Here is a 21,799-nt window from a genome sequence, read left to right on the forward strand (position 1 = left end):
TGGTACTAGACCCTCCTCAGATATACAACTCACAAATATTCTCTCCCATTCTGTGGGTTATTTCTTCACTTTCTTGGTAGTATCCCTTGCTGCATAAACCTTTTAATTTTCGTAAGCCTGTTATGAAATTTGCCTATTTTTTCTTTTTCGCTTATGCTTTGGGGGTCATATTTAAGAAACTGCTACCTAATCCGACATCACAAACATTAGCCCACATTTTCTTCTAACAGTTTTACAGTGTTAGCTCTTAAGTGGACTTTGATCCATTTTGAGTTCAAGTATTTTTATTATTTGAGAGAAAATGTGTGTGCACACACACAAGTCGGGGAGGGCCAGAGAGAGAAGGAGAGAGACAGAGAATCCCAAGCAGGTTCCACACTGTCAGCACTGAGCCCAAGGCAGGGCTCAAATTCACAAACGACAAGACCATGCATGACCTGAGCCAAAGTCAGACGCTTATCTGATTTGAGGGCCCCATTTTGAGTTCATTTTTATAGTTGGTGTAAGGCAGAGGCTCAAGTTCATTCTCTGGCATGTATGTATCCAGTCATCCCAACAACAGTTATGAAAGACTATTCCTTCTCTCACTGAATGGTCTTAGCATTCATGTCGAAAGTAATGGCTCATATAAAGAAACTCCAGCGCGCATGTGTGTGTGATGGAATATTATTCAGCCATAAAAAGGGATGCAATCTTGTCCTTTGCAACAACGTGCATTGGCTTTGTTGTGCTAAGTGAAATAAGTCAAACAGAAAGACAAAGACTATGTGGTCTCATATAGATGTGGAAAGAATGAAAGTCTAAGAGAAAAACAGTGAAGGAAAGGCAGACAAACAAGCTCATAGATACAAGAGACCAGACAGGTGGCTGCCAGAGGTGGGTGTGGGGCGTGAGCCAAGGGGGTAAAGGTGGAAACTTCGTTATAAATTAAGTTGGTCCTGGGAACGTAATGAACAGCATGGCAACTACAGTTAGTAATACTGTACTGCAAGGCGCCCAGGTGGTCCGACTCGATTTTGGCTCCAGTCATGACCCCACGGTCGTGGGACTGAGCCTCACATCGGGGCTCAGCGTGGAGCCTGCTTAAGATTCTCTCTCCCTCTGCCCCACCCCAACTCATGCTCATGCGCGCCCGCTCTTTAAAAAAAATAAACAAATAATACTGCCGTATCATACATGTGAAGGTTGGTAAGAGAATAAATCTCAAACGTTCTCATCAAAAGTTTCAAACGAAGAAAGATTCGGAACTACGTGTGGGGACAGCTGCTAACTGGAGACTCGCTGTCGTTCCCCGATGTGTACAAATACTGACTCACTGCACTGCACATCTGAAACTAACGGAACGCGGCATGTCCGTTACAGTGCAACTGAAAAAGCAGACCGGGAGGTGTGGGCTTCCTTCTGGACTCTTCATCCTCCTCTAACCGTCTGTCTACCCTTGCGCCAGTACCACAGGGCTGCAATTATGTTAGCTTATGGTACATTGTGAAATCAAAGTGTGAGTCCCCCATCTTTGTTCTTTTCAAAATCTTTTTGGCTATTTGCCGTCCCTGGCAATTCTATTTGAATTTCAGAATCAGTCTGTCCATTTCTGAAAATAAGGCAGTTGACATTTTGATCAGGGTTGCGCTGAATCTGTACACCAATTTGAGTATTGCCCACATATTATCTTTCGTATATACCCTAAAACATGTATAAGATTTTTTAAATGTTTACTCATTTTTTGAGAAAGAAAGAAAGACAGAGCATGAGCAGGGGAGGGGCAGAGAGAGAGGGAGACACAGAATCTGAAGCAGGCTCCAGGCTCTGAGCTGTCAGCACAGAGCCCACAAACTGCAAGATCATGACCTGAGCTGAAGTCAGACGCTTAACTGAGTCCCCCAGGTGCCCCCGGATTGTTTCTGAAGTAGCTCATATTGTGAAGGGTTATGGAAGAAAGGAAAAGGATGCTGAGCTAGAATCTGCAAGGAGGAACAACCGTTCTAGGAAGAAATTTCCTGAGGGAAGGGGAGGGAAGGGAAGACTTCACAGAAGAGAGGACACCCCAGATGAGGCCTAACGGATAAAAAAGAGAGCAAGGCAGGGCGTTCCAGGCAAGGGTTAACTTGTGCCAAGGTCCTGTGGCTGCAAACAGGAGGCACGCTCTAGGAAATGACTGCAGGGGGCCTGCGGGGCTGGACCCCGAGGCAGCAAGCAAGGGAAGGGAGGCCAGAGGAGTCCATGTGGCCACCAGGAAACCATTAGCCACGGTGATCTCTAGCGAGCGGGACTCTTACTTTTCTGCTTATTCCTGTCTGTGCTGTCAGAATGTGTCCATAATTTTCTTCTTTTTATAAAGAGCCAATTTTTTTAAATTACCAACAGTAAGATTTTAAAAATAAAGAGGAGCTTCAACTTTACAGTTACCAATGAAATGTGCATTTAAAAAACTGGCCTAGTGGTGAAATTAGCGCACACCTAAATTGACGATACTTCGCTGCGAGAGAGGGTATGGCTGCTGTGTGCGTGCTTCTGCACATTGCTGGTGACAACGTACACTGGTAAAACTTTTAGAAGGCAATTTAACAGTGTGTTCTCAAAACACAACAATATTCCGATCCCTTGACCCGCTACTGGGAATTTATCTGAGGGCAACAATCTGAAAAAAGAAAAAGCAGGGGTGCCTGTGTAGCTTAGTTGGTTGAGTATCCGACTCTTGATTTTGGCTCAGGTCATGATCCAGGGTCCTGGAATGGAACCCAGCTTTGGGCTCTGCTGAGTTTGGAGCCTGCTTGAGGTTCTCTCTCGCTCTCGCTCTCGCTCTCTCTCTGCTCTCTCTGTCTCTCTCCCTCCCTCCCTCCCTCCCTCTGCCCCTTTCCCCTATTTGCGCGCTCTCTCAAAAAAATTTTTTTTAATTAAAAAAATTCCAAAACGTTTCCATGCGTACATGATAAATGTCATAGTATCTTCAGTGACCCATGTGTCTCATTCCTCCCCCAGCCAAAAGGTGTATCTCCTCACAACAGGGTAATTGATTAAGTAATTATTTGGTGAATGATGATGAATTCACCTTCCGGTAAATTAGCCTGATGCCATATCATACAAATAGTAAACAGCACGGCTGTGAAAACTGTGCCAACCACACTTAAATGAGACGAGCACATAAAGTCACACCTATGCTATGGTTACAACATAAAAGATGTACACGGGTGAAGGACGGCTGGAAGGAAACACAAAAGGCTGAACAGAGGGGGTTTGACGCAGTGGTAGGTGACAGAGGAGGATCGACCCAACACTTAAACTGTGAAAAACAAATCAAAACAAGACACACAGGAAAATAAACAAATCTTAAATGTGAAGGCCCACCCTTAGGACAAATATCAAAACGACTAAGTGAGGTTGATGAAGCGTGTCCCTCCGTCCTCCTGCCCTTAATCACATGCTCCGAACAGTTCAGTCAAGGTCCCTTTCGATGGCCTTTGTGAACCCGTTTGTGGAGGAGCCTGTAACCCTGGACCCAACCCCTTATGGGTGGTTCGCCATGGAGCTGGGCCGGGGGCGGGGGGTAGATGAGGGGAAGGAGACAGAAGAGTCTAAGGAAGGTGAGGTCTGGCCCACAAGAGCCCTACGGCCCAAGGTGCACCCCCCACCCCGCACGGGGGTAGGTCCGCTACCTGTTTGTCCATCGGCGCCCCAGCCGCAAGAGTACACCTCTCCTTTATCCGTTAGGAACAGGCTGTGGTCCTGGCCACAGACGACCTGTTGGGCGGACAGAGAGGAGGTAACAGGAAGAATCCACAGGAGCCTGGTGTCCCAGTGTCCCTGGTATCCCAGAGCTTGCCACATGCCCTTCGGCCCCTGCGCAGTGCCTGGCCGGTCCGGAGAGGCTGCCCCGCTCGGTGGGCACACCTTAGTCGTGCTCAGTCTACCGCAGCCTAGCATTTGTCTCCCGCCCCCCAAAACTGCTCCTGCTCCAGCCAGTGCCAGGTGCCCCCCGCCCCATCTCTCAGCAAGCTCTCCCTTCTCCGCAAGCCTTTCTTTTTTCCCCATTCCTTCCACCCCTCTGTGCATGGCTGATCTTTGCCAACAGCTCACCATCTACCCTTCCAAGCCCTCGGGCTGCACCCTCCTCCTGCCATAAAATCTTTCCTACAGCCAGCCCTGGTCTCTCTGATGCACCTGTCCTCCCTTCCATTCCACTCCTGGGAGACTTAACCGCTCTCCTTCAGTGCTCAGAGCCCTTCCTGTACGCATGCGCTATGAGGATTTATTACAAACACTCACCATGTGCCAGGCATGGAAATAAAAAGGTGGGCCAGATACAGTCAGCGTGGGACACACATACGCAGCGTGGGAGACACTGTGACATGGCCAGCCTCACCTGTTCCTGCCCCCTTGAGTGTTCTCCCCCAACCTTTGTTACACTCTGTACCCCATAACCTAGTGTAAATAACACTCTCCTGACCTACGAGAGGCAGGCACTGCTTTCTACTAAGATCATTCATGCCCTAACCAATTTGCCATCACCCCACCCAGCTTTCACCCCTGCAAAGGTACCCCTGGGGCTAGACGTGTGGCTCTCAGGACACATCTTACCTGGACCACCTGTCCCTCGAAGTCCTGCAGTCTGGTGATTTTGTGGCTTTCACTGCAGCCGGGAGCAATTTGGGGAGAAACAAGAGATGTGGTCACGGTAGGCACTGTGTGGTTCTGCCCCCTCTTGTCACCCCTGATGGCAGCCCCCACAGGCACACAATAACGATTAGGGAAACTCTCAAGGTCAAATATAAGGCAGGGGTTGGCCCAAGCACTAAAGTAAAACAAAACAACAACCCTTTGGGGATTTTTTTTTTAAGTAGGCTCCACACCCAACGTGGGGCTGGAATTCATGGCCCTGAAATCAAGAGTCACACACTCTACTGACTGAGCCAGCCAGGTGCGCCCCACTTCATGTCAGAAGGGACACTGGTATTTAGACCCAACAGCATCCTGTGAGGAAGGAGAGGGGAATTTTTTTAAAGGCTAAAATAAACATGGGGCGCCTGGCTGACTCAGTCGGAAGAGCCTACAACTCTCGATCTCAGGGTTGTGAGTTCAAAATCTTTTTTAAATTTTGTTTAATGCTTTTTATTTTTATTTTTGAGAGACAGAGAGAGGCAGCTAGAGCAGGGGAGGGTCAGAGAGAGAGGGAGACACAGAATCTGAAGCAGGCTCCAGGCTTTGTCAGCACAGAGCCCGACACGGGGCTCGAACCCACGAACCGTGAGATCTGACCTGAGCCGAAGTCAGACGCTTAACCGACTGAGCCACCCAGGCGCCCCTTAAAAATAAAATCTTAAAAAATTTGTTTAATAAAAAATATATAAAATATTGGGGGGGAGATTAAAATAAGTAAGAATGGGGCCACGAGAAGGGGCGCTTGGAAGGCTCAACTTAAGCTCGGGCCATGATCTCGCAGTCTGTGGGCTTGAGAGGCACACTGGGCTTGCTGCTGTCAGCAGGGAGCCCGCTTCGAATCCTGAGTTCCCCTCTCTTTCTGCCTCTCCTCTGCTCTTGCTCTTTCAAAAATAAATATTTAAAAAAAAATATATATATATATATACATATATATATAAGAATAGACAGAAGGAACTTCTTAAGTTAATTAATTTGGTAAAAACATAAAACTAATTGTAAGGGCCCCTGGGAGGCTCAGCCGATTGCACATGATGAGGTCATGATGTCATGGTTCGTGAGTTCAAGCCCGACGCGGGGCTCTGCACTGAATGTAGAGGCTGCTTGGGACTGTCTCTCTCCCTCTCCCCCTCTCCCCCACTTGTTCTCTCTCTCATTCTCTCTTTCTCTCAAATATATAAAGTTAAAAAAAAAAAAAACAACTAACTGGAAATCAGTTCCATGCACCACAATCAGTGCTCGTCCGCCCTCCCTTCCTCCAAGCTTATGCAGCAGCCGCACAACACCCCCCAAGGCTTCCCAGGGACTGCTCGCCACCCCTCTCAAGCATCAGGAAGCCTGCAGCTTCCTGCTCTGAGGGTCTATCGCTTAGTAACCACGGGAGAAATGTTAAATGCTTAACGCAGTTTGGGAAAGGGGGTAGTCCTTTGGGGAACTCACCTGTAAATTTCATTTTCGATCACGCTTCTTCCACACTGCCCATAAGAATTGTTTCCCATGCTGAAGACTGAACAAGAACACCTCCGATTACAACCGCTCTGCAGGTGCACGGGGTCCCAGTGCGGCAGGACTGCAAGGCGGTCTCGGAGGTGGTCTCAGTCCAACCGCTCGTCCCACCGTCTCATTTCCTCCTCTGACCTCCCCAGCCCCACCGGGCCCCTGAGGGCATGCTGGGATCCAGACCCGCAGTAACAGGCTGGGCCACTGTGACCGTGCCTGCTGCCTGCCCCCTACCCCTCCTCCCGCCTCTCGGGAGCGCCACGTGTGGGGTGAGCACGTTCTGAGGAAGGCCCCAGCACCCCACCGCTCCCCGGACCCACCACTAGGTCACCCTCAGTGTCAAAGCTGCTCTGGCAAGAGTTCCTGAGCGCCGCCTTTGCCTTTTTCTGCAAAGCATGCTTAGCCAGAAAATGGAACTGGGAAAACTGGGTCCAGTTGGCCTTTCCCTAGGAACAATTGCTCTTCTGGAGGAAGTCAGTGTTATCTGGACTCTGGAAGCCCACCAAACAGAAGCAGCATTAGCAAATGGGCTTCTTTCAACACAACAGAAAGAGCGGTCTACACCCACGTGGCCCAGCTTGGCAACTCCACCACAAAGCGCGCAGGCGCCTTGCGAGGTGGACGTGGTCAGCATAGTTGAGAGCAGAGGACACAACAGAGCCGGCTGTCCTCCTGATTCGCTCGGGAAATGCCAACAGCCTCACTAATCAGGTGCGGTCCAAGCAAACGAACTGCTGAGGACCCAAGGGCAGGAGTGCGCCCCCCACCCTGCGCCTCCCGGAACCGGAACGGGCCAGTTCACCTCCTTCGCTGTCCGTCAGGATGAGCGAGTGCGCTCGGCCACAGGACACCTGCAGCACCTGCGTCTCCTGGGGTCTGTCCAGAGGCAGCGGCACCGGCGAGGGCTCCAGCACGTACTCGTATCCCCTGGCTGAAACGAGGGACGACCAGTGTCGCAGTCACAAGGACAGAGAGTCATAGTGCTTCAGAGGTCAGAGATCGTGCTGTGCACGCCCCCCACGACATTGCCCCACGGCCAGAGGCCACAGTGATTATTCGAGGCACACGAGGTGGCGACTGAGCCAAGACCAGAAGCGCAGTCCCCAATCCCGGACCCGCCACACCAACGGTGACGCATCCGGGGACTGGAAATCAGAGTCTGATTAGCCTTCCCGTGTCAGTGCCTTCTGTGCCCAAGGAAAGAAAAGCATTTTCCTCCAGTTAAGCCCACGACCGATTCTCAGGAAGGAAGGAAAACAGCAGCACGTACTGATGGCACCGTGTTAAAAGGAGGCGGAAAGAAGACACAAAGAAGTCAGCTCGCCTGTATGTTAAGCCCCTCTAGAAGGAGAAACTGGAAGCTGTTGACACAGGTGGTCTTTGGGGGGAAACACTGTGAGGCTAGGTGGACAGAGGCAGAAAGCAGCCTTCCACTGTCTATTCTACGCACTGATAGGATTCTAAAGGTACACAAATATGGTCTCTAGCCAACAACAAAAAAATTTTTTTAGGGGCACTTGGTTGGTTCAGTCAGTAGAGCATGCAACTCTGCGACTCTTGATCTCAGGATTGTGAGTTCAAGCCCTATGTTGAGTGTAGAGCTCACTTAATTAATTAGGAAATTTTTATTTTGAAATAAGCAAGTAAGGGAGAAAGTTTCCTAGAAGTCACTCTATAGAACTTCTGGTCTGTGTGGGGTCTCCCCTTATAGGTTTTAAATAAAGAGCTTTTAACACCTATAATGGTGGCTGAGGTTAAGCTCTGCAAGGGTACCAGTTCCCAATCTACTTATCACTAACAGCTCCTGTGTTTTCTCCTACGGACCCCATGTCTCAAAAGACTCTACCCAAAAAAATGTCATGATTACAGTTACAATAATACACTTGCTCATTTGTCTTCATCAGCGACTGATGGAATTTTTGGACAAAGCTTTTGATCTGCATGGAGTAACTGCTTTATCGCTATGAGATGATGTCATTCTAGGCAAAATCAAAGAAACTGGGCAATGTTGTCAGCGTTTGCAGCCTTATTAGCTGAAAAGATGCGGTGCTCCCAAATACTGGAGAGTGACTCGCGTCACCCATTACTATCTGCATAGACCCCCTAAGGGCCTGGGAAGCAGTAAATACATATTATTTAAAGAGAATCTGGCTCTAAAAAAAGAGGGGGGCAGGGGAGGAAAGGAGGAGAAGGGAGGGAGGGAGGAAGGAAGGAAGGAAGGAATAAAGGGAAGGAGGGAGGGACTGACAAGCTCTAAATATCAATTGACAGGAAATACAGAGGACAGAGGACCATGTTAAATGGCACCACAGAGATGCATTCAGCAAACTCCAGACTGGAGAATTCTATTGGATAACCAATGTGATGTCTTTCCTTTCTGTCTTTATTTTTTTTAAAGATTTTATTTTTATGTAGTCTCTACACCCAACGTGAGGCTCAAGCCCAGAACCCCAGATGCAGAGTCACATGTTCCACCACTGACTGAGCCAGCCAGGCGCCCCTCATTTCACTGTTTCACAAATACAGTTGAATTAGTTAGTTGCCAAAGTAATTTCTTCAGTATATAAGCTTCAAGGAAAAACGATTAAAATAAAATACTAAAAAGACTTTTAAAAGTCTTACCAACTGGGGCGCCTGGCTGGCTGACTTTTGGTGTCTCTTGAGTTCGAGCCCAACATCGGTGCAGAGTCTACTTAAATACATATGTACGTATGTACGTACATTGGTCTTCTCAATTGACTGCAATGCTGGAACCTTATCTGGATACTGATTCAAACAAATTTTTAAAAAATAAAATAAAGGTGGTCTGACATTTATGAGACAACTGACCACTTGAACACTGACTGGATATTTGATAATATAAAGGAATGATATTCGTTACTTTTATGCACTTTTTTAAAGGACCTTATTTATTTTTTTAGATACGTACTGAAATGTTTACTAATGAAATTAATGATGTTGGATTTGCTTCCCCACAAGGCAGGTTTGAGTTGAAAACTGAAGCTGGCTACAGGAACGCGGCCTGCCTTATGGGGCTCTGCCCACTTCCGTGCGGGCCTAAAGGTGCTCCCAATAACACGCACAACGAGGGTAATGTGGCATCTCACAGCTGAGGCTTCAGACCTGACTTTATAAAAAGACTCTTGATAGAAAACTAAGTGGAAAAAGGCAGAAAATACACAGTGCAAAACGTTTGCATGTGAATAAGAGAACAAGAAAACAATGAACAGGTTTATCCAGACAGTAAATGTACCGTCCAGTACTGCTGCCCCCCATCCACGTGGGATACATTCCAAGAACCCCCAGTGGATGCCTGAAACCAGATAGAACCAAACCCTACATATGCTGTTTTTTCCTGCACGTACATGTCCACGATAAAGTGCAATTTATAAATTAGGCACAAAAAGAGGAACGTCCTTACTTATCAGCAAACACTCTTTTGTCTAAAGGGTCGGCGTTCTTCCCCATGAGGCTGACAAACAACCTAGCCCAGACGGTTTCAGATAACAGCGGGTTTCAGATAACATCCAGTTGAGACTATCGATTCTGTGGTTCCAGTCTGCCTTCTGTAATCATATTCTGGAAGGCAAAAGGGAGCGCGCTCTCTCAGACCAGTCCTAGTGCACGGAAGCCGAAGTGTGGACACTCACTGGTATCTTTGCGGCTCCTATGAAATCCAAGCTGGGAGTCCTTGTTGAGCCCCATGCCCCAGACTTTCGTAACGTCCTTGGTTCTAGAAGACAACAACGTGAACCCATAGCCGCAGGCAGCAGATGAAATCTGAAAAAGAGTTCCCATAAAACACAGACTGATTGGGGATCATGAGTTTTCTCAGCAACACACGACAGGTTCTCCTCCCAAAGACAACACACTATGAACATAGCCAGGAAAGTTTGTTTTTCTTTAAGACTTGATTTTTAATTAATCTCTGCACTCAGCCTGGGGCCTGAGCTACATCTGAAATCAAAGGTCCCACACTCTACCAATTGAGCCAGCCAGGTGCCCTGATTCAGCAACGAACATTTGTCCAACATTTACTATGTTGGTATGTATTATCTCAGTCTTCATAAACATCCTATGAACGAGTTTTTATCAACCCCATTCGCAATGACACGGTCTTACATAGTAGTAAACTGAAAACTGCCTGTTTGAACGTTGGGTCTACCCCTTCCCAGTGACCAGAGATGGATTACCTCTCCGTCAAACAGAAATAGGAATAGTGTCTCTCTTACTGGGTTGTTTTAAGAACTGAATGAGCTAATAAAGCTGAAGCCTTATGATAAACAGTATGTGACTTCACCTAGAGCTCTATAATGTACTGGTAACTATTACTGTTAGTAGTAAGAATAGTACTCTGTAGATGTGAAAATTGAGATTCCTAGAAATTAACTGCAGTCTATCTCTTCCAGAGAGCATGTACTTAACCCGTATGTGGCACTGCTACCTTCTCAAACTGCTGCCTAAAGAAGAATTAGTATTACAGCTACAGTGAATTTATTTATTACTTTAAGATTTCTAAGTCATCTCTATGTAAGAGCTATCTTAAGATGGCTACTGAGCAGCCATTTTGCTGTAGGTGGGAGAACTCCATGCACCGACAACCCCAACCCCCACCCTGCAGGCCTGGAATGTCCCGTGCCATTTGAAAACAGTCAATCATGGGGGCGCCTGGGTGGCTCAGGTCATGATCTCACATTCGTGGGTACGAGCCCCGCCTCGGGCTCTGTGCTGACAGCTCAGAGCCTGGAGCCTGCTTCTAGTCTGTGTCTCCCTCTCTCTCTGCCCCTCCCCGCTCATGCTCTGTCTCTGTCTCAAAAATAAAATAAAAACATTTAAAATAAATGAAAATAGCCAATCATGAAGCTCCAGTTTTCCCCCCACCCCGCCCTGGCCCTAAAATGTTCTTACTTGGTAATCTGCCCTCCTAAACCCAAACCCGGAACTCTTTCACCCATAAAATACCTCGCGACTTCCCTGACTCAACCCCTACTCGAGTGGCAGAACCTCACCCGGGGGGCCGCAGACCCCAGTAAAGGCTTTCTTGGCTCCATAACTTGGTCTCTCTCTTTCCTCTCGTCTCTGCCTCCACATATTAAATCTTACACTCTATACCCAACGTGGGGCTCAAACTCACAACCCTGCGGTCAAGAGTTGCATGCTCCTCCAACCAAGCCAGCAAGGTGCCCGGTAGCTACCGTGAACTTAACACGTTAACAGTGCCAGTGTCTTTGTTGAGCGTTTTACCCACCCTGTTATGGATCCTCAGCCTCCACTGACCAGGTGGGGAAACCAAGGCTTCCGGTGGGGCTAGAAGCAAACCAAAGATTGGCTTTACAGTCAACCTTCTTTCCATCCTGCCCAGAGGGACCACCTTCCTGGCTGACCCGTGATAGTCCTGGTTTACGCCTGATGTCCCAATATTCACTCTCCAAAAAACTACAACAAATGATAGGGTCACCCACATGACCCCCCCACCCCATCTCTTGGCTGTTTACAGTTTATCACAGGCCTGTGTGGTCAGTCTCAGTGACCACACATAACTCTAGCCTGATCCTGATGAAAATGCCAGCTTCCCATTGAAAATGAACAAACGTGATTTTTTTTTAAATCCAGCACTTCTTGATGCTAGCAAAATATCTTTTTTAAGTAATCTCTATACCCAACTTGGGGCTCAGACTTACAACCCCTAGATCAAGAGTCACATGCTCCACTGACTGAGCCACCCAGGCACCCTCAAAATACTTCTTGTGTGATCTGTTGATGCCTTGTCTCGTTGGTATCCAAAAGCGATTCTTCCCTTCTATTGCCTTGTGATGTCTTGTCTCGTAATTTCACACGGAACTTACATACATTCACCCTTGTTCAAAAAACCTCCGTTCTCTGGCCTTCTGGAGCCCCTTCACTTCTGCAATGGCTCCAACTTCACAGAAATGACCCAGCGAAGGAGCAGGAGATGCAGAAAAGGAATAAATCCTAAGGGCATACCCGGCACACTACGCTTATTCTCTTTGCTTGTGATGTTTATTCAACACTCAACAAACATTCATAAGTACCTGCTGTATTATTAAGTCTACTAATGGGTGAAAGGGCTTTGAATGATACTGGACACACAGTTGGCATTACATAATTTTTGTAAGAACGTCCCATTGGGGACTTCCAACTTCGGTGTAAGAAAAGCTTAGCAAATCTCTCCAAAAAAAAAAAAAGTATAGAATTGGACAAAATTGTAAAACAATAAAACAAAAAAGAGAAAACAAACCTCAACTATTCCACAGATTGAGAAATCAAAGGCAAATGGACTGACAAATGTTTCTTTGTGAAGCGGTTAAAGCATCCAACTCCTGATTTCGGCTCAGGTGGTGATCTTAACAGTTTGTGAGTTCGAACCCCGCGTCAGGATCTATGCAGACAGCATGGAACCTGCTTGGGATTCTCTTCCACCCTCTCCCTCTGCCCCTCCCCTGCTTGCGTGCGTACTCTCTCTCTCTCAAAATAAATAAACAAACACTAAAAATGTTGATTTCTGAGAGACTACTAGAACTTCAGGTAGCAAGAGCGGCCATCTGCTGACTTCCTCATCCTGGGCTGCTCTATCTACCCCAGCTCAGTCACCACAGAAGTTTTCAGAGGGCAGGGGTGATCACAAATGCCATCAACTTTGTGGCCAGGAAGGACAGACTTACTTTGGGGCAGAAGAGGAAAACGCTGGCTGCCCGGTCGTGAACTCAGCAGGACACAAACAAGGAGCACCCACAACTCAGCTGGTCGGAGGCTGCAATCCTTTCCGGGGCAAGACCAGCCAGAAATGTAACAGAACAATCCTAGCAACAAAGTTACCACAGAAGGTTCTCCACACATCCGTGGCTGGCCAGGAAACTCGGCCAGTGAGCACGGCAGACCCAGGCACCCAGGGCCACAAGCTGAGGCAGACCTGAGAACAGCCTGATCGTTGAACGTGGTCTCCAAACCTATACACAGAATCAAAGGTAGAAACCTAAGAGGCCCAAAGTAAGCATAACCTCTGCCCAAATCATTGGCTGACCACAAAGGTACGCAGATGGGGGCAACACTCAAGAAGCCTGGCTAAAAAGAGGAGGGGGAGACAGACAAATCAAACACCGGAACAAAGATATCAGTGGCCATGCACGGCAGGGGAGATTGATTCTATAGATGAAGTACACAGAAGTTACCACCCCAAAAAAAACCCTCAAGGGAAAAATATCAGAATCCAAAGTTATTATAAAATATCACCCAGAAGTCCAGTTTTTTTTTTAATTTTTTAAACTGTTTTATTTTATATTTGAGAGAGACAGAGAGCAAGCAGGGGAGAAGCAGAGAGAGATGGAGACAGAACTGGAAGCAGGCTCCAGGCTCTGAGCTGTCAGCCCAGAGCCTGATGTGGGGCTCGAACCCACGAGCAGTGAGATCATGACCTGAACTGAAGTCAGATGCTCAACCAACTGAGCCATTCAGGCACCCCAGAAGTCCAGTTTTTAACCAAAAAGTAAGACCTGCAAAGAAACAAGAAAGTGTGACCTATATACCAAAGGGACAAAAGCAGCTGACAGAAACCAACACTAAGAGGAACACAGAACACGCCAGACTTATCAAAGACCTCAATAAACTATTGTTCAAAGAGTATTTTAAAACCATGTTTAAAGAACTAAAGGAAAACATGATGACGATGACTTCACAGCTATAAAATCTGACTGTAAAAATAAAAACATTAACAAGGTAAATGGGGGAGGGGGGACGCCTGGCTGATCCAATCCGTAGAGCTTCTGATCTTGATCGCAGGGTCATGAGTTCAAGCCCCACATTGGGCACAGCGCTACTTTAAAAAGCTAAATGGAATTTCTAGAATGATAAAGTACAGTAACCAAAAGAAAGAATTCTCTAACAGGCCAAGTAGTTCACCTGAAGAAACATCAATTGAAATAATTCATTCTGAAGAACAGGGAGGGGAAAAAAAAGATAGAAGGAAAAAGAACAGTGACTCAGAGACCTATGACACAACATCAAGTGTATCAACATCTAGTAATGAGTCCCAGGAGGATAAGAGAAAAAGAACGGGGGGGGGGGGGGACTTAAAAAAAATGGCTGAAAACTACACATTTTATGAAAAACATAAATCTACAGATCAAAGCTACTCAATAAATGACACTTAAACTGCTGACAAAGAGAAAATTCCTGAGAGCATCAGAAGAAAATAGACTCCTCAAGGACAAGGAAGTCCTTACAACAGTAAGATTAACAACCTAAGATTAACAGCTAAATTCTTATCAGAAACGAGGGATTCCAGAAACCAGAATAACATACTCAAAGTGCCAGAAAGATAAAAACTGTCCACCAAGAATGAATTCTGATAACAGGAGAACTATCTTTAAAAGAAAGAGGAAGAGGAAGTGGAGGAAAGAAAGCCATGCCCAAAGACCGCGAATTCAGTACTCGGGCCTGAACAAGTACTGAAGGAGTCCTTCAGGCTGAAAGGAAAGGACAGCAAATGCAACTAAAAATCACAGGAAATGAAGGACACCAGTTAACAGATTTATAAAGGTAAATATAAAACACTGCATGAATACATTTTTCCCTTTTTGTCTCTTAAATGATTTAAAAGACAATTGCATAAAATAATCATTGTAAAACTGTATTATTGACTTAACATGTATGCAGATGTAACGTATATCACAATAACCACACAAAGGTGAGAGGAGGGAATGGAGCTTTGTTGGAACAAAGTTGCTATATTTTTTTTTTTCCAGAATTAGGTCACTATTAACCTAAAGTAGACTATGATAAATTAAGATACGTAGTGTCATCTCAAGAAAAACCTCCTCAAATATACGGCAAAACACCTAACAAAGGAATTTAAGAGGTACACTATAAAAATACCTATGTAACACAAAAGGCAGCAGCAAAGGACTAACAGAGAAACAAAAAAGACAAAGAGAAACACAGATGTGATGCAACCATCTCAGCAATTACATTAAAAGGACATGGACTGAGTGACGTCAGTGACCGTGGTGGAGCAACAAGAACACTAGCAAACATCCGAATGAATTTTTCAGAACTCTGAAAATCATCCAAAGACTCAAAGCAATCTAGAGAATGTTTACTCAAGAAAAGCAGCTGAGATTCAGTAAGAACTGCAAGCTTTGCAGCATTTTAACTTGATCTGTTCCCATCCACCTCTGCTCAGCTCTGCGGAGGCTCAAAACACGGACAGCTCACAATTACAGCGCAAACCAGCAGTCTGCAGCCACTGGAGGGGACAGAAAGGGACTGTCAGAAAGTGGAGCCACGTCAAAGCTCCACTCCCAGCGCCTTCCCAGCTATCTGTCTGGTGGGTCCCTGGAAGTCTCCATTCACAAGGCTCTACTGATGTGACCTGACCCAGATATCACTTGGTGCAAACAGCATCCCCCCCTCCCCTCAGGGATACTTTTTGCAAACAATCAGCGGCTAACGATGAACACTGCAGCAGCGAGACGAGGTTGGTGGATCACAGCTGGAGCGATTAATAGTTTAACCAAGAAGTTACCGACTAACTTGACCTGACATCAACTCTGCCAACAGCCGGACACACATTCCTTCCAAGCACACGCGGGGCATTCTCCAGGGTAGACCACATGCTAAGCTACGAAACAAAGTCTCGATGCATTTAAAAGGGGAAATTAAAGGATATTCTGTAGCCACAACGAAATTAAACTGTGGTGACAACCCCGATTCCGGGGGTGACGTTGGAAGGACGCCAGTCGGGCACAAAACGGGCACGTTGCGGCCACTGGCAAAATGTGAGCAGCGCCCTAACGCCATCCCCTCCCGGGTCTGCAGCTGGCTCGAGGGTCCTCCTCCCCGACATCGGACCACCCGACTTCCCAACTTCTCGCAGAGGGCCTCGGGGAGCCGCGGCCCGCACCTTCTGGTCCAGCTCCAGGCGGTAGGGCACAGGTTGGATCCTGCGTCGCGGCCGTGAGCCAGAGCGAGGCTCGGGCCCGGCGCCAGGCAGCACGAAGGTGGGCACGCCCAGCGCCCCGGAGAAACTGAAGCCCCACACGAAGATTCGGTCCGCACGGGCAGCGCGCTCGCCCACATACTGGAACACGGGCGTGTCTGCCTCGCGTGGGCTTCGCGAGCGTCCGGCCGCTGTCCAATGCCCTCGGCCCGGCCTCAGCTCCGATCCCGATCCGCTCAGCCGCCGCCCCAGCCGAGCCCCGGCGGCTAGCGCAGCCAGCGCCATCCTCAGCTCCACGCCTCAACGCCTCCTGAGCGCCGCCATCTTGCGTGACCCTTGACCCCACGCCGCGATATCAGAGCCAGAGGCCACGTTGACTACTGGCTGAAGGCAAAGGCTCCGAGGACTGCCATTGGCTGAAAGGAGGCTGGGGGCGGGGCGGGGCGGAACCGGGGCGGAGCGCGCCTGAGTGGGCGGAACGTGGGCTAGGGATTCCGTCACTGCCCCCTGAGCGCTGTGTGTCTCCGAGCTCCGCGGCCGCCCGAACGCCTATCCTCCCCGGGCCGCCCTTGTTACCCAGCTCCGGCGGGAACGGAAGGCCCTTTGCTGCTTGTCAATTAGCAGAGGTAACACTTAGGGGTGGCACGCTCTGCGCGAGTCCCATGTGTGCTCTGCCCTTGTCTCGGTTTTCCTTCCTTGTCGCAGCCTTCCCACCCGCTTCCTGGACACTCAGTCGTGCTCCAGCCACAGTGCGCTGGACTGCAGGTCTTACGGGCGCGTCCGCTGCTCTTGACGCTGCAACGCAGCGGTGCAGCTTCCCTCAGTGCATCCTCTTCCCCAGCTCACCTCGGCCCACAGCTCCTCACGCCAGTGGAATCCGGTTGCTTTCCTTGCACTTTACGAATCCCCGGGGCCGCTTCAGGCCTCCCTGCGTTGCACACAGTGCCTCGAACGTTCTACCCTCTGCCCTCTTCCCTGCAGATGTCTAGCAGACTCCTACTCCTAAGATCCGGCATCTCCTCAAATTCCGTGCAGGAAAGAACAGACGGGGGAGTCGGGGACCTGTGTCTAGTCCTGGCCCTGCTGCTGACTTGATAGATGTCTTTAGCAAGTTGTATCCCTTGGATCGCACCTCCAAAGTAAGGTTTAAAAAAATCAGAACATGAAATGAAATTTTTTAAAGTAAATGAGACGTTTAGACTTGACTTTATGGCCCACAGGATCTCTTGCAGCCCATTAACATCCATGATAGATGTTCCCAAATACTTGTCGCAAATGCTGAGGACAGACTGTTCTGAAACTAGAGACCCCAGGGGCTGGTAGAGTTCCAGAACAACAGAGCTAGATAGCTGGACTTCATCATCACAAGGAAGGTACATGGACTTGTAGATAAAGTGAAGACAGCGTGGAGACCACAGTGCCTTGACACTCACGATGTATTCCGTTGGCTATCCCACCACGGTGCTCCAAAGGACGAGGCATAAGGGCCGACAGCTACAGGGCTGCCCTGACTTGTATAACCGAAGAAAATCCGACCCAGTTCTCAGACCGGAGTCCAGCAACTGTGAGAGAGGTAGAATCCACTAGACAAAGGTCCCTGCAGAGACAGCACGAGTAGAGGCAATAAAGACTCTAACGATTCCCCAAAGGCACTTGGGGTTGTTTATCAGAGTTGTTCTACCCTGGAGAAGTGAGAATAAGCAGATCTTCCAAGAGCTTGAGGCAGGGTCTGAGAGGACAGTGACCCCAGAGGACCAGAAACACTAGCAAGAACCCCCGTCGGAGTGGAAGTTTATGGGGCCAGGCAGAGAGGCGTGTCTCAGTGGGTCAGGGTGTCCATGGGCCCACCCTGTGGAATTGTCCTTGGTTCTGGGTGCATAACTGGGACAGACATACTCAGCACCTTGTATCAGTTCCCTCATCCTGTGTTGACTCAGCCAGTGTTAAATCAGAAGCCATACTGCATCCCAGGTGGAACTGCAGAACCTGAGTGCCATCTTCAGAGATGAGGATTCAGGGGTGGCGGGTCCCCCTCTTAACCCCATTCAGTTCACTTGTTCAGCCCCTGCAAAACCCAGATGGAGTATGGCAGATAATGGTAATAAACTACGTACGTACACTTAGCCAAGGGCATATAGCCCAATCATAGCTGCCGTGCTGAGGGTAGCATTTTACTGGACCAGATCAACACACCTTCTGGAACATACTATGGGATACTGATCTGGTGGATGGGTTTTTTTTTTTTTCCAATTCCAATGGTAAAGAGGCTAAAAGGCAGTTTGCTTCTATATAAGAAAGACAGTATTGAGTTGCCTGGGTGGCTCAGTCGATTAATCATCTGACTTCGGCTCAGGTCATGATCTCCCAGTACATGAGTTCAAGCCCCACGGCAGGCTCTGTGCTGACAGCTTCGGATTCTGCGTCTCCCTCTCTCTGCCCCTTCTCTGCTCACTCTGTCTCTCTCTCTCTCAAAAATAAACATTAAAAAAAAGGACAATGTTATACATTAGCTTTCCCTGCCCTTTCACTCCTGTACCTCCCAAATTAAGTATCTGTGTACAAGACCTTGTCTCCAGCTCTGCTTTTACTTATAAATCGGAGACACACGTTGATAAAGAAGAATTATGTAAATGTGATCTCATCGGCGAGAATTCTCCAGAGAAACAGAACCTGTAGGAACAGGAGTCCCATGATCCATCTCGCAAGCTGGACACTCGGGAGAGCCGAAGGTGTGCTTCCCCGTCTGAGCACAAGGTCTGAGAACCAGGAACAAGGGTGGAAGTCCCAGGTCAAGGGCAGGAGACCGGCACCCCAGCTCCAACAGCGAGGCAGAGAGAGAATTCAACCTTCCTCTGCCTTTTTGTGGTCCATTCCAGCCCTCAGTGGGTTGGAGGTGGCCCACGCACACTGGAGAAGGCGATCTTTATCTGGTCTGCCAGTTCGAATGCTAATGTCTTCCAGAAACACCTTCACACACACTCAGAAATAACAGTCAACCGTCGGTCTGGGCATCCCACAGCCCAGTCGAGTTGACGCATTTAATAGCATGATGAACCATCTCAATTATTAATATAGTTACAGAACGCTTATTCATGAAATGTCTATCTTGCATAAACAGGACTATCTTTCATCTGAGTCCATGGCCTCTCTGATTTTTTGGTTTTAAGTATCTTCTCTTTTACAAACTGGCCATGATGATAGATAGTGGGCTTTTAAAACATCCTTACTTGTCAGAATTTAAGAATTGAGAACCCAGGGGCGCCTGGGTGGCTCAGTTGGTTAAACATCCAACTTCAGCTCAGGTTACAATCTCATGGTTTGTGGATTCGAGCCCCACATTGGGCTCTGTGCTGACAGCTCAGAGCCTGGAGCCTGCTTCAGAGCCTGTGTCTCCCTCTCTCTCTGCCCCTCCCCTGCTCACACTCGGTCTTTCTCTCAAAAATAAACAAACATTAAAAAAAATTTTAACTATGTAAGTGCCTTAAATTTATTTATTTATTAAAGATTTTATTGTTGTAGAGGTGCCTGAGTGGCTCAGTCGGTTAAGCATCTGATTCTTGATTTCAGCTCAGGTCATGATCTCATGGTTCGTGGGTTTGAGCCCCACATCAGGCTCCACACTGACAGTGCAAAGCCTGCTTCGGACTGATTCTCTCCCCCTGCCCCTCTCAGAAATAAATAATTTTACAAATTAAAAAAATTTTTTTTTAAGTAATCTCTACATCCAACATGGGGCCCGAGATCAAAGTCGTGCATTCCATCAACTGAGCCAGCTAAGGTCTGCTGGTCTCTTGAATTCGTAAAACATTTGACTGTTAAGGGATATCCGAAAGATAGAAGCATTAGTTTGAGATTGAAAGGGCACAGTGATGAATTCTGCAATGTGATCCACAGCCACTAGGGGGCAATGCTTGCCCATCAATTTGGTGTCTCGTGTTCACCAAGAAACGGGATGAGATGGACTAAAAGCCAGTTTGGGGGGCACCTGGATAGCTCAGTCGGTTGACCGGTTGACCGTCCGACTTCGGCCCAGGTCATAATCTCACGATTCGATTCGTGGGTCTGAGTCCCGCGTCGGGCTCTGTGCTGACTGCTAGCTCAGAGCCTGGAGCCCGCTTCAGATTCTGTGTCTCTTTCTCTCTCTGCCCCTCCCCTGTTCACGCTCTATCTCTCAAAAATAAATAAATGTAAAAAATAATAATAGTAAATAAATAAAATAAAAGCCAGTTTGGGCCAGTGAAGAGCTGGGTTTGTAGTGACAACTGGATTTTTATATTTTACTATCAAAACCTAGTTGTTTTATATACTGGCTGTATGCCGTCTAATTCTTGCATTTCTGTCCATATTGTTGCTGGGGTAAAAGATGGTCCTCCAACAAATTATCAGCTCCCCTGGAGTATTAAAATGTCTACTAATGTTAACCAAGCTCAATTTCCCCCCCACCTATGATGACGTTTCCTGTAGACCTTCTAATTTCTCTGTTACATTGGGATACCTGAAATTCTCTGCTCTGGGAGAGAATGAACTTACCTAGGCACATATACTTTAACTATTATTATTAACTTTTAATTATACAATTAATATATGATGAAGTGCATTTTCAAAAAAAAAATAATTACTTAAGTGAGATATATGGATAAGGTAAAGGTTTCCTTTTTTTTTTTTTTTTTCCAATGTTTATTTTTGAGAGACAGAGAGGAGGGAGAGACAGAATCCGAAGCAGGGTCCAGACTCCAAGCTGTCAGCACAGAGCCAAATGCAGGACTTAAGTCACGAACTGTGAGACCTGAGCCGAAGTTGGACACAACTAACTGAACCACCCGGGCACCCCTAAAGGTAAAGATTTCTTTAACTATAGCTCCACGTGTATCCATTGCCATAGAAAAAAAATTTTTAATTTTTCTTGTGTGTGTGTTTAAAGAAAATGATGTAATACGTACCTCATTCTGCACCCTTGTCTTTGCACCCTTGTCTTTTTTAAAGATTATTTTATTTTGAGAGAGAGCACAAGCAAGGCAGAGGGAGAGAGAAAGAGAGAGAATCCAAAGCAAGCAGCATGGAGCCCAGACTCACAAGCTTGAGATTCCTGAACCAAAATCAAGAGTCAGCCGCTTAACCGACTAAGCCCCCCAGGTGCCCCTATTGGAGATACTTTCATAGCAGTTTGTTTTTACTTAGCCCATTCTTTTTCACTGTTGCATATTAGTATGAATAAGTTAGTTAACCATTCTTGTGAAGGATATTTAGGTTGTTTCCATTGTTGTTTTTATTTTTTTACTTTTGGGGGTTTTTTTTTGCTATTACAATATTACAATGAATTTTCTTGTACTGTCTCCTTTTGCACCTGTGTGAGTGTATCTCTTGGGTCGATACTGATAAATAGAACTGCCAGGTCATGGGGCACCTGGGTGGCCCAGTCAGTTAAGTGTCTGACTTCAGCTCAGGTCATGATCTCAGGGTTTATGGGTTTGAGCCCCGCGTCAGATTCTGTGCTGACAGCTAGCTCAGAGCCTGGAGCCAGTCTTTGGATTCTGTGTCTCCCTCTTTCTCTGACCCTCCCCTGTTCATACTGTCTCTCCCTCAAAAATAAATAAAAATATTAAAAAAAAAAAAACGAACTGCAAGGTCATAGGAAATGCTCATTTAAACTTGTTTTCTTTTTTAAGTAGGCTCCACACCCAACACGGCACT

The 21,799-nt window shown here is 47.3% G+C and overlaps 1 protein-coding gene across 1 annotated transcript in view; it reads right to left on the reverse strand.

Moving 5' to 3' along the window:
• RCC1L (RCC1 like) overlaps positions 1–16,456 on the reverse strand; it is a 23,996-nt gene extending 7,540 nt beyond the window's left edge. The window contains exons 1-6 of the mRNA XM_029948388.1: positions 16,073–16,456; positions 9,804–9,933; positions 6,956–7,084; positions 6,094–6,160; positions 4,576–4,627; positions 3,654–3,738 (exon numbers count right to left, since the gene is read on the reverse strand). Of these exons, the coding sequence (XP_029804248.1) occupies positions 3,654–3,738; positions 4,576–4,627; positions 6,094–6,160; positions 6,956–7,084; positions 9,804–9,933; positions 16,073–16,393 (784 nt within the window). The 5' untranslated portion in view covers positions 16,394–16,456. The remainder of the gene's footprint in view (positions 1–3,653; positions 3,739–4,575; positions 4,628–6,093; positions 6,161–6,955; positions 7,085–9,803; positions 9,934–16,072) is intronic.
• Between the last annotated feature and the right edge of the window lie 5,343 nt (positions 16,457–21,799).

This window comes from Suricata suricatta, chromosome 8, assembly GCF_006229205.1.
Source record: "Suricata suricatta isolate VVHF042 chromosome 8, meerkat_22Aug2017_6uvM2_HiC, whole genome shotgun sequence".
NCBI lineage: Eukaryota > Metazoa > Chordata > Mammalia > Carnivora > Herpestidae > Suricata > Suricata suricatta.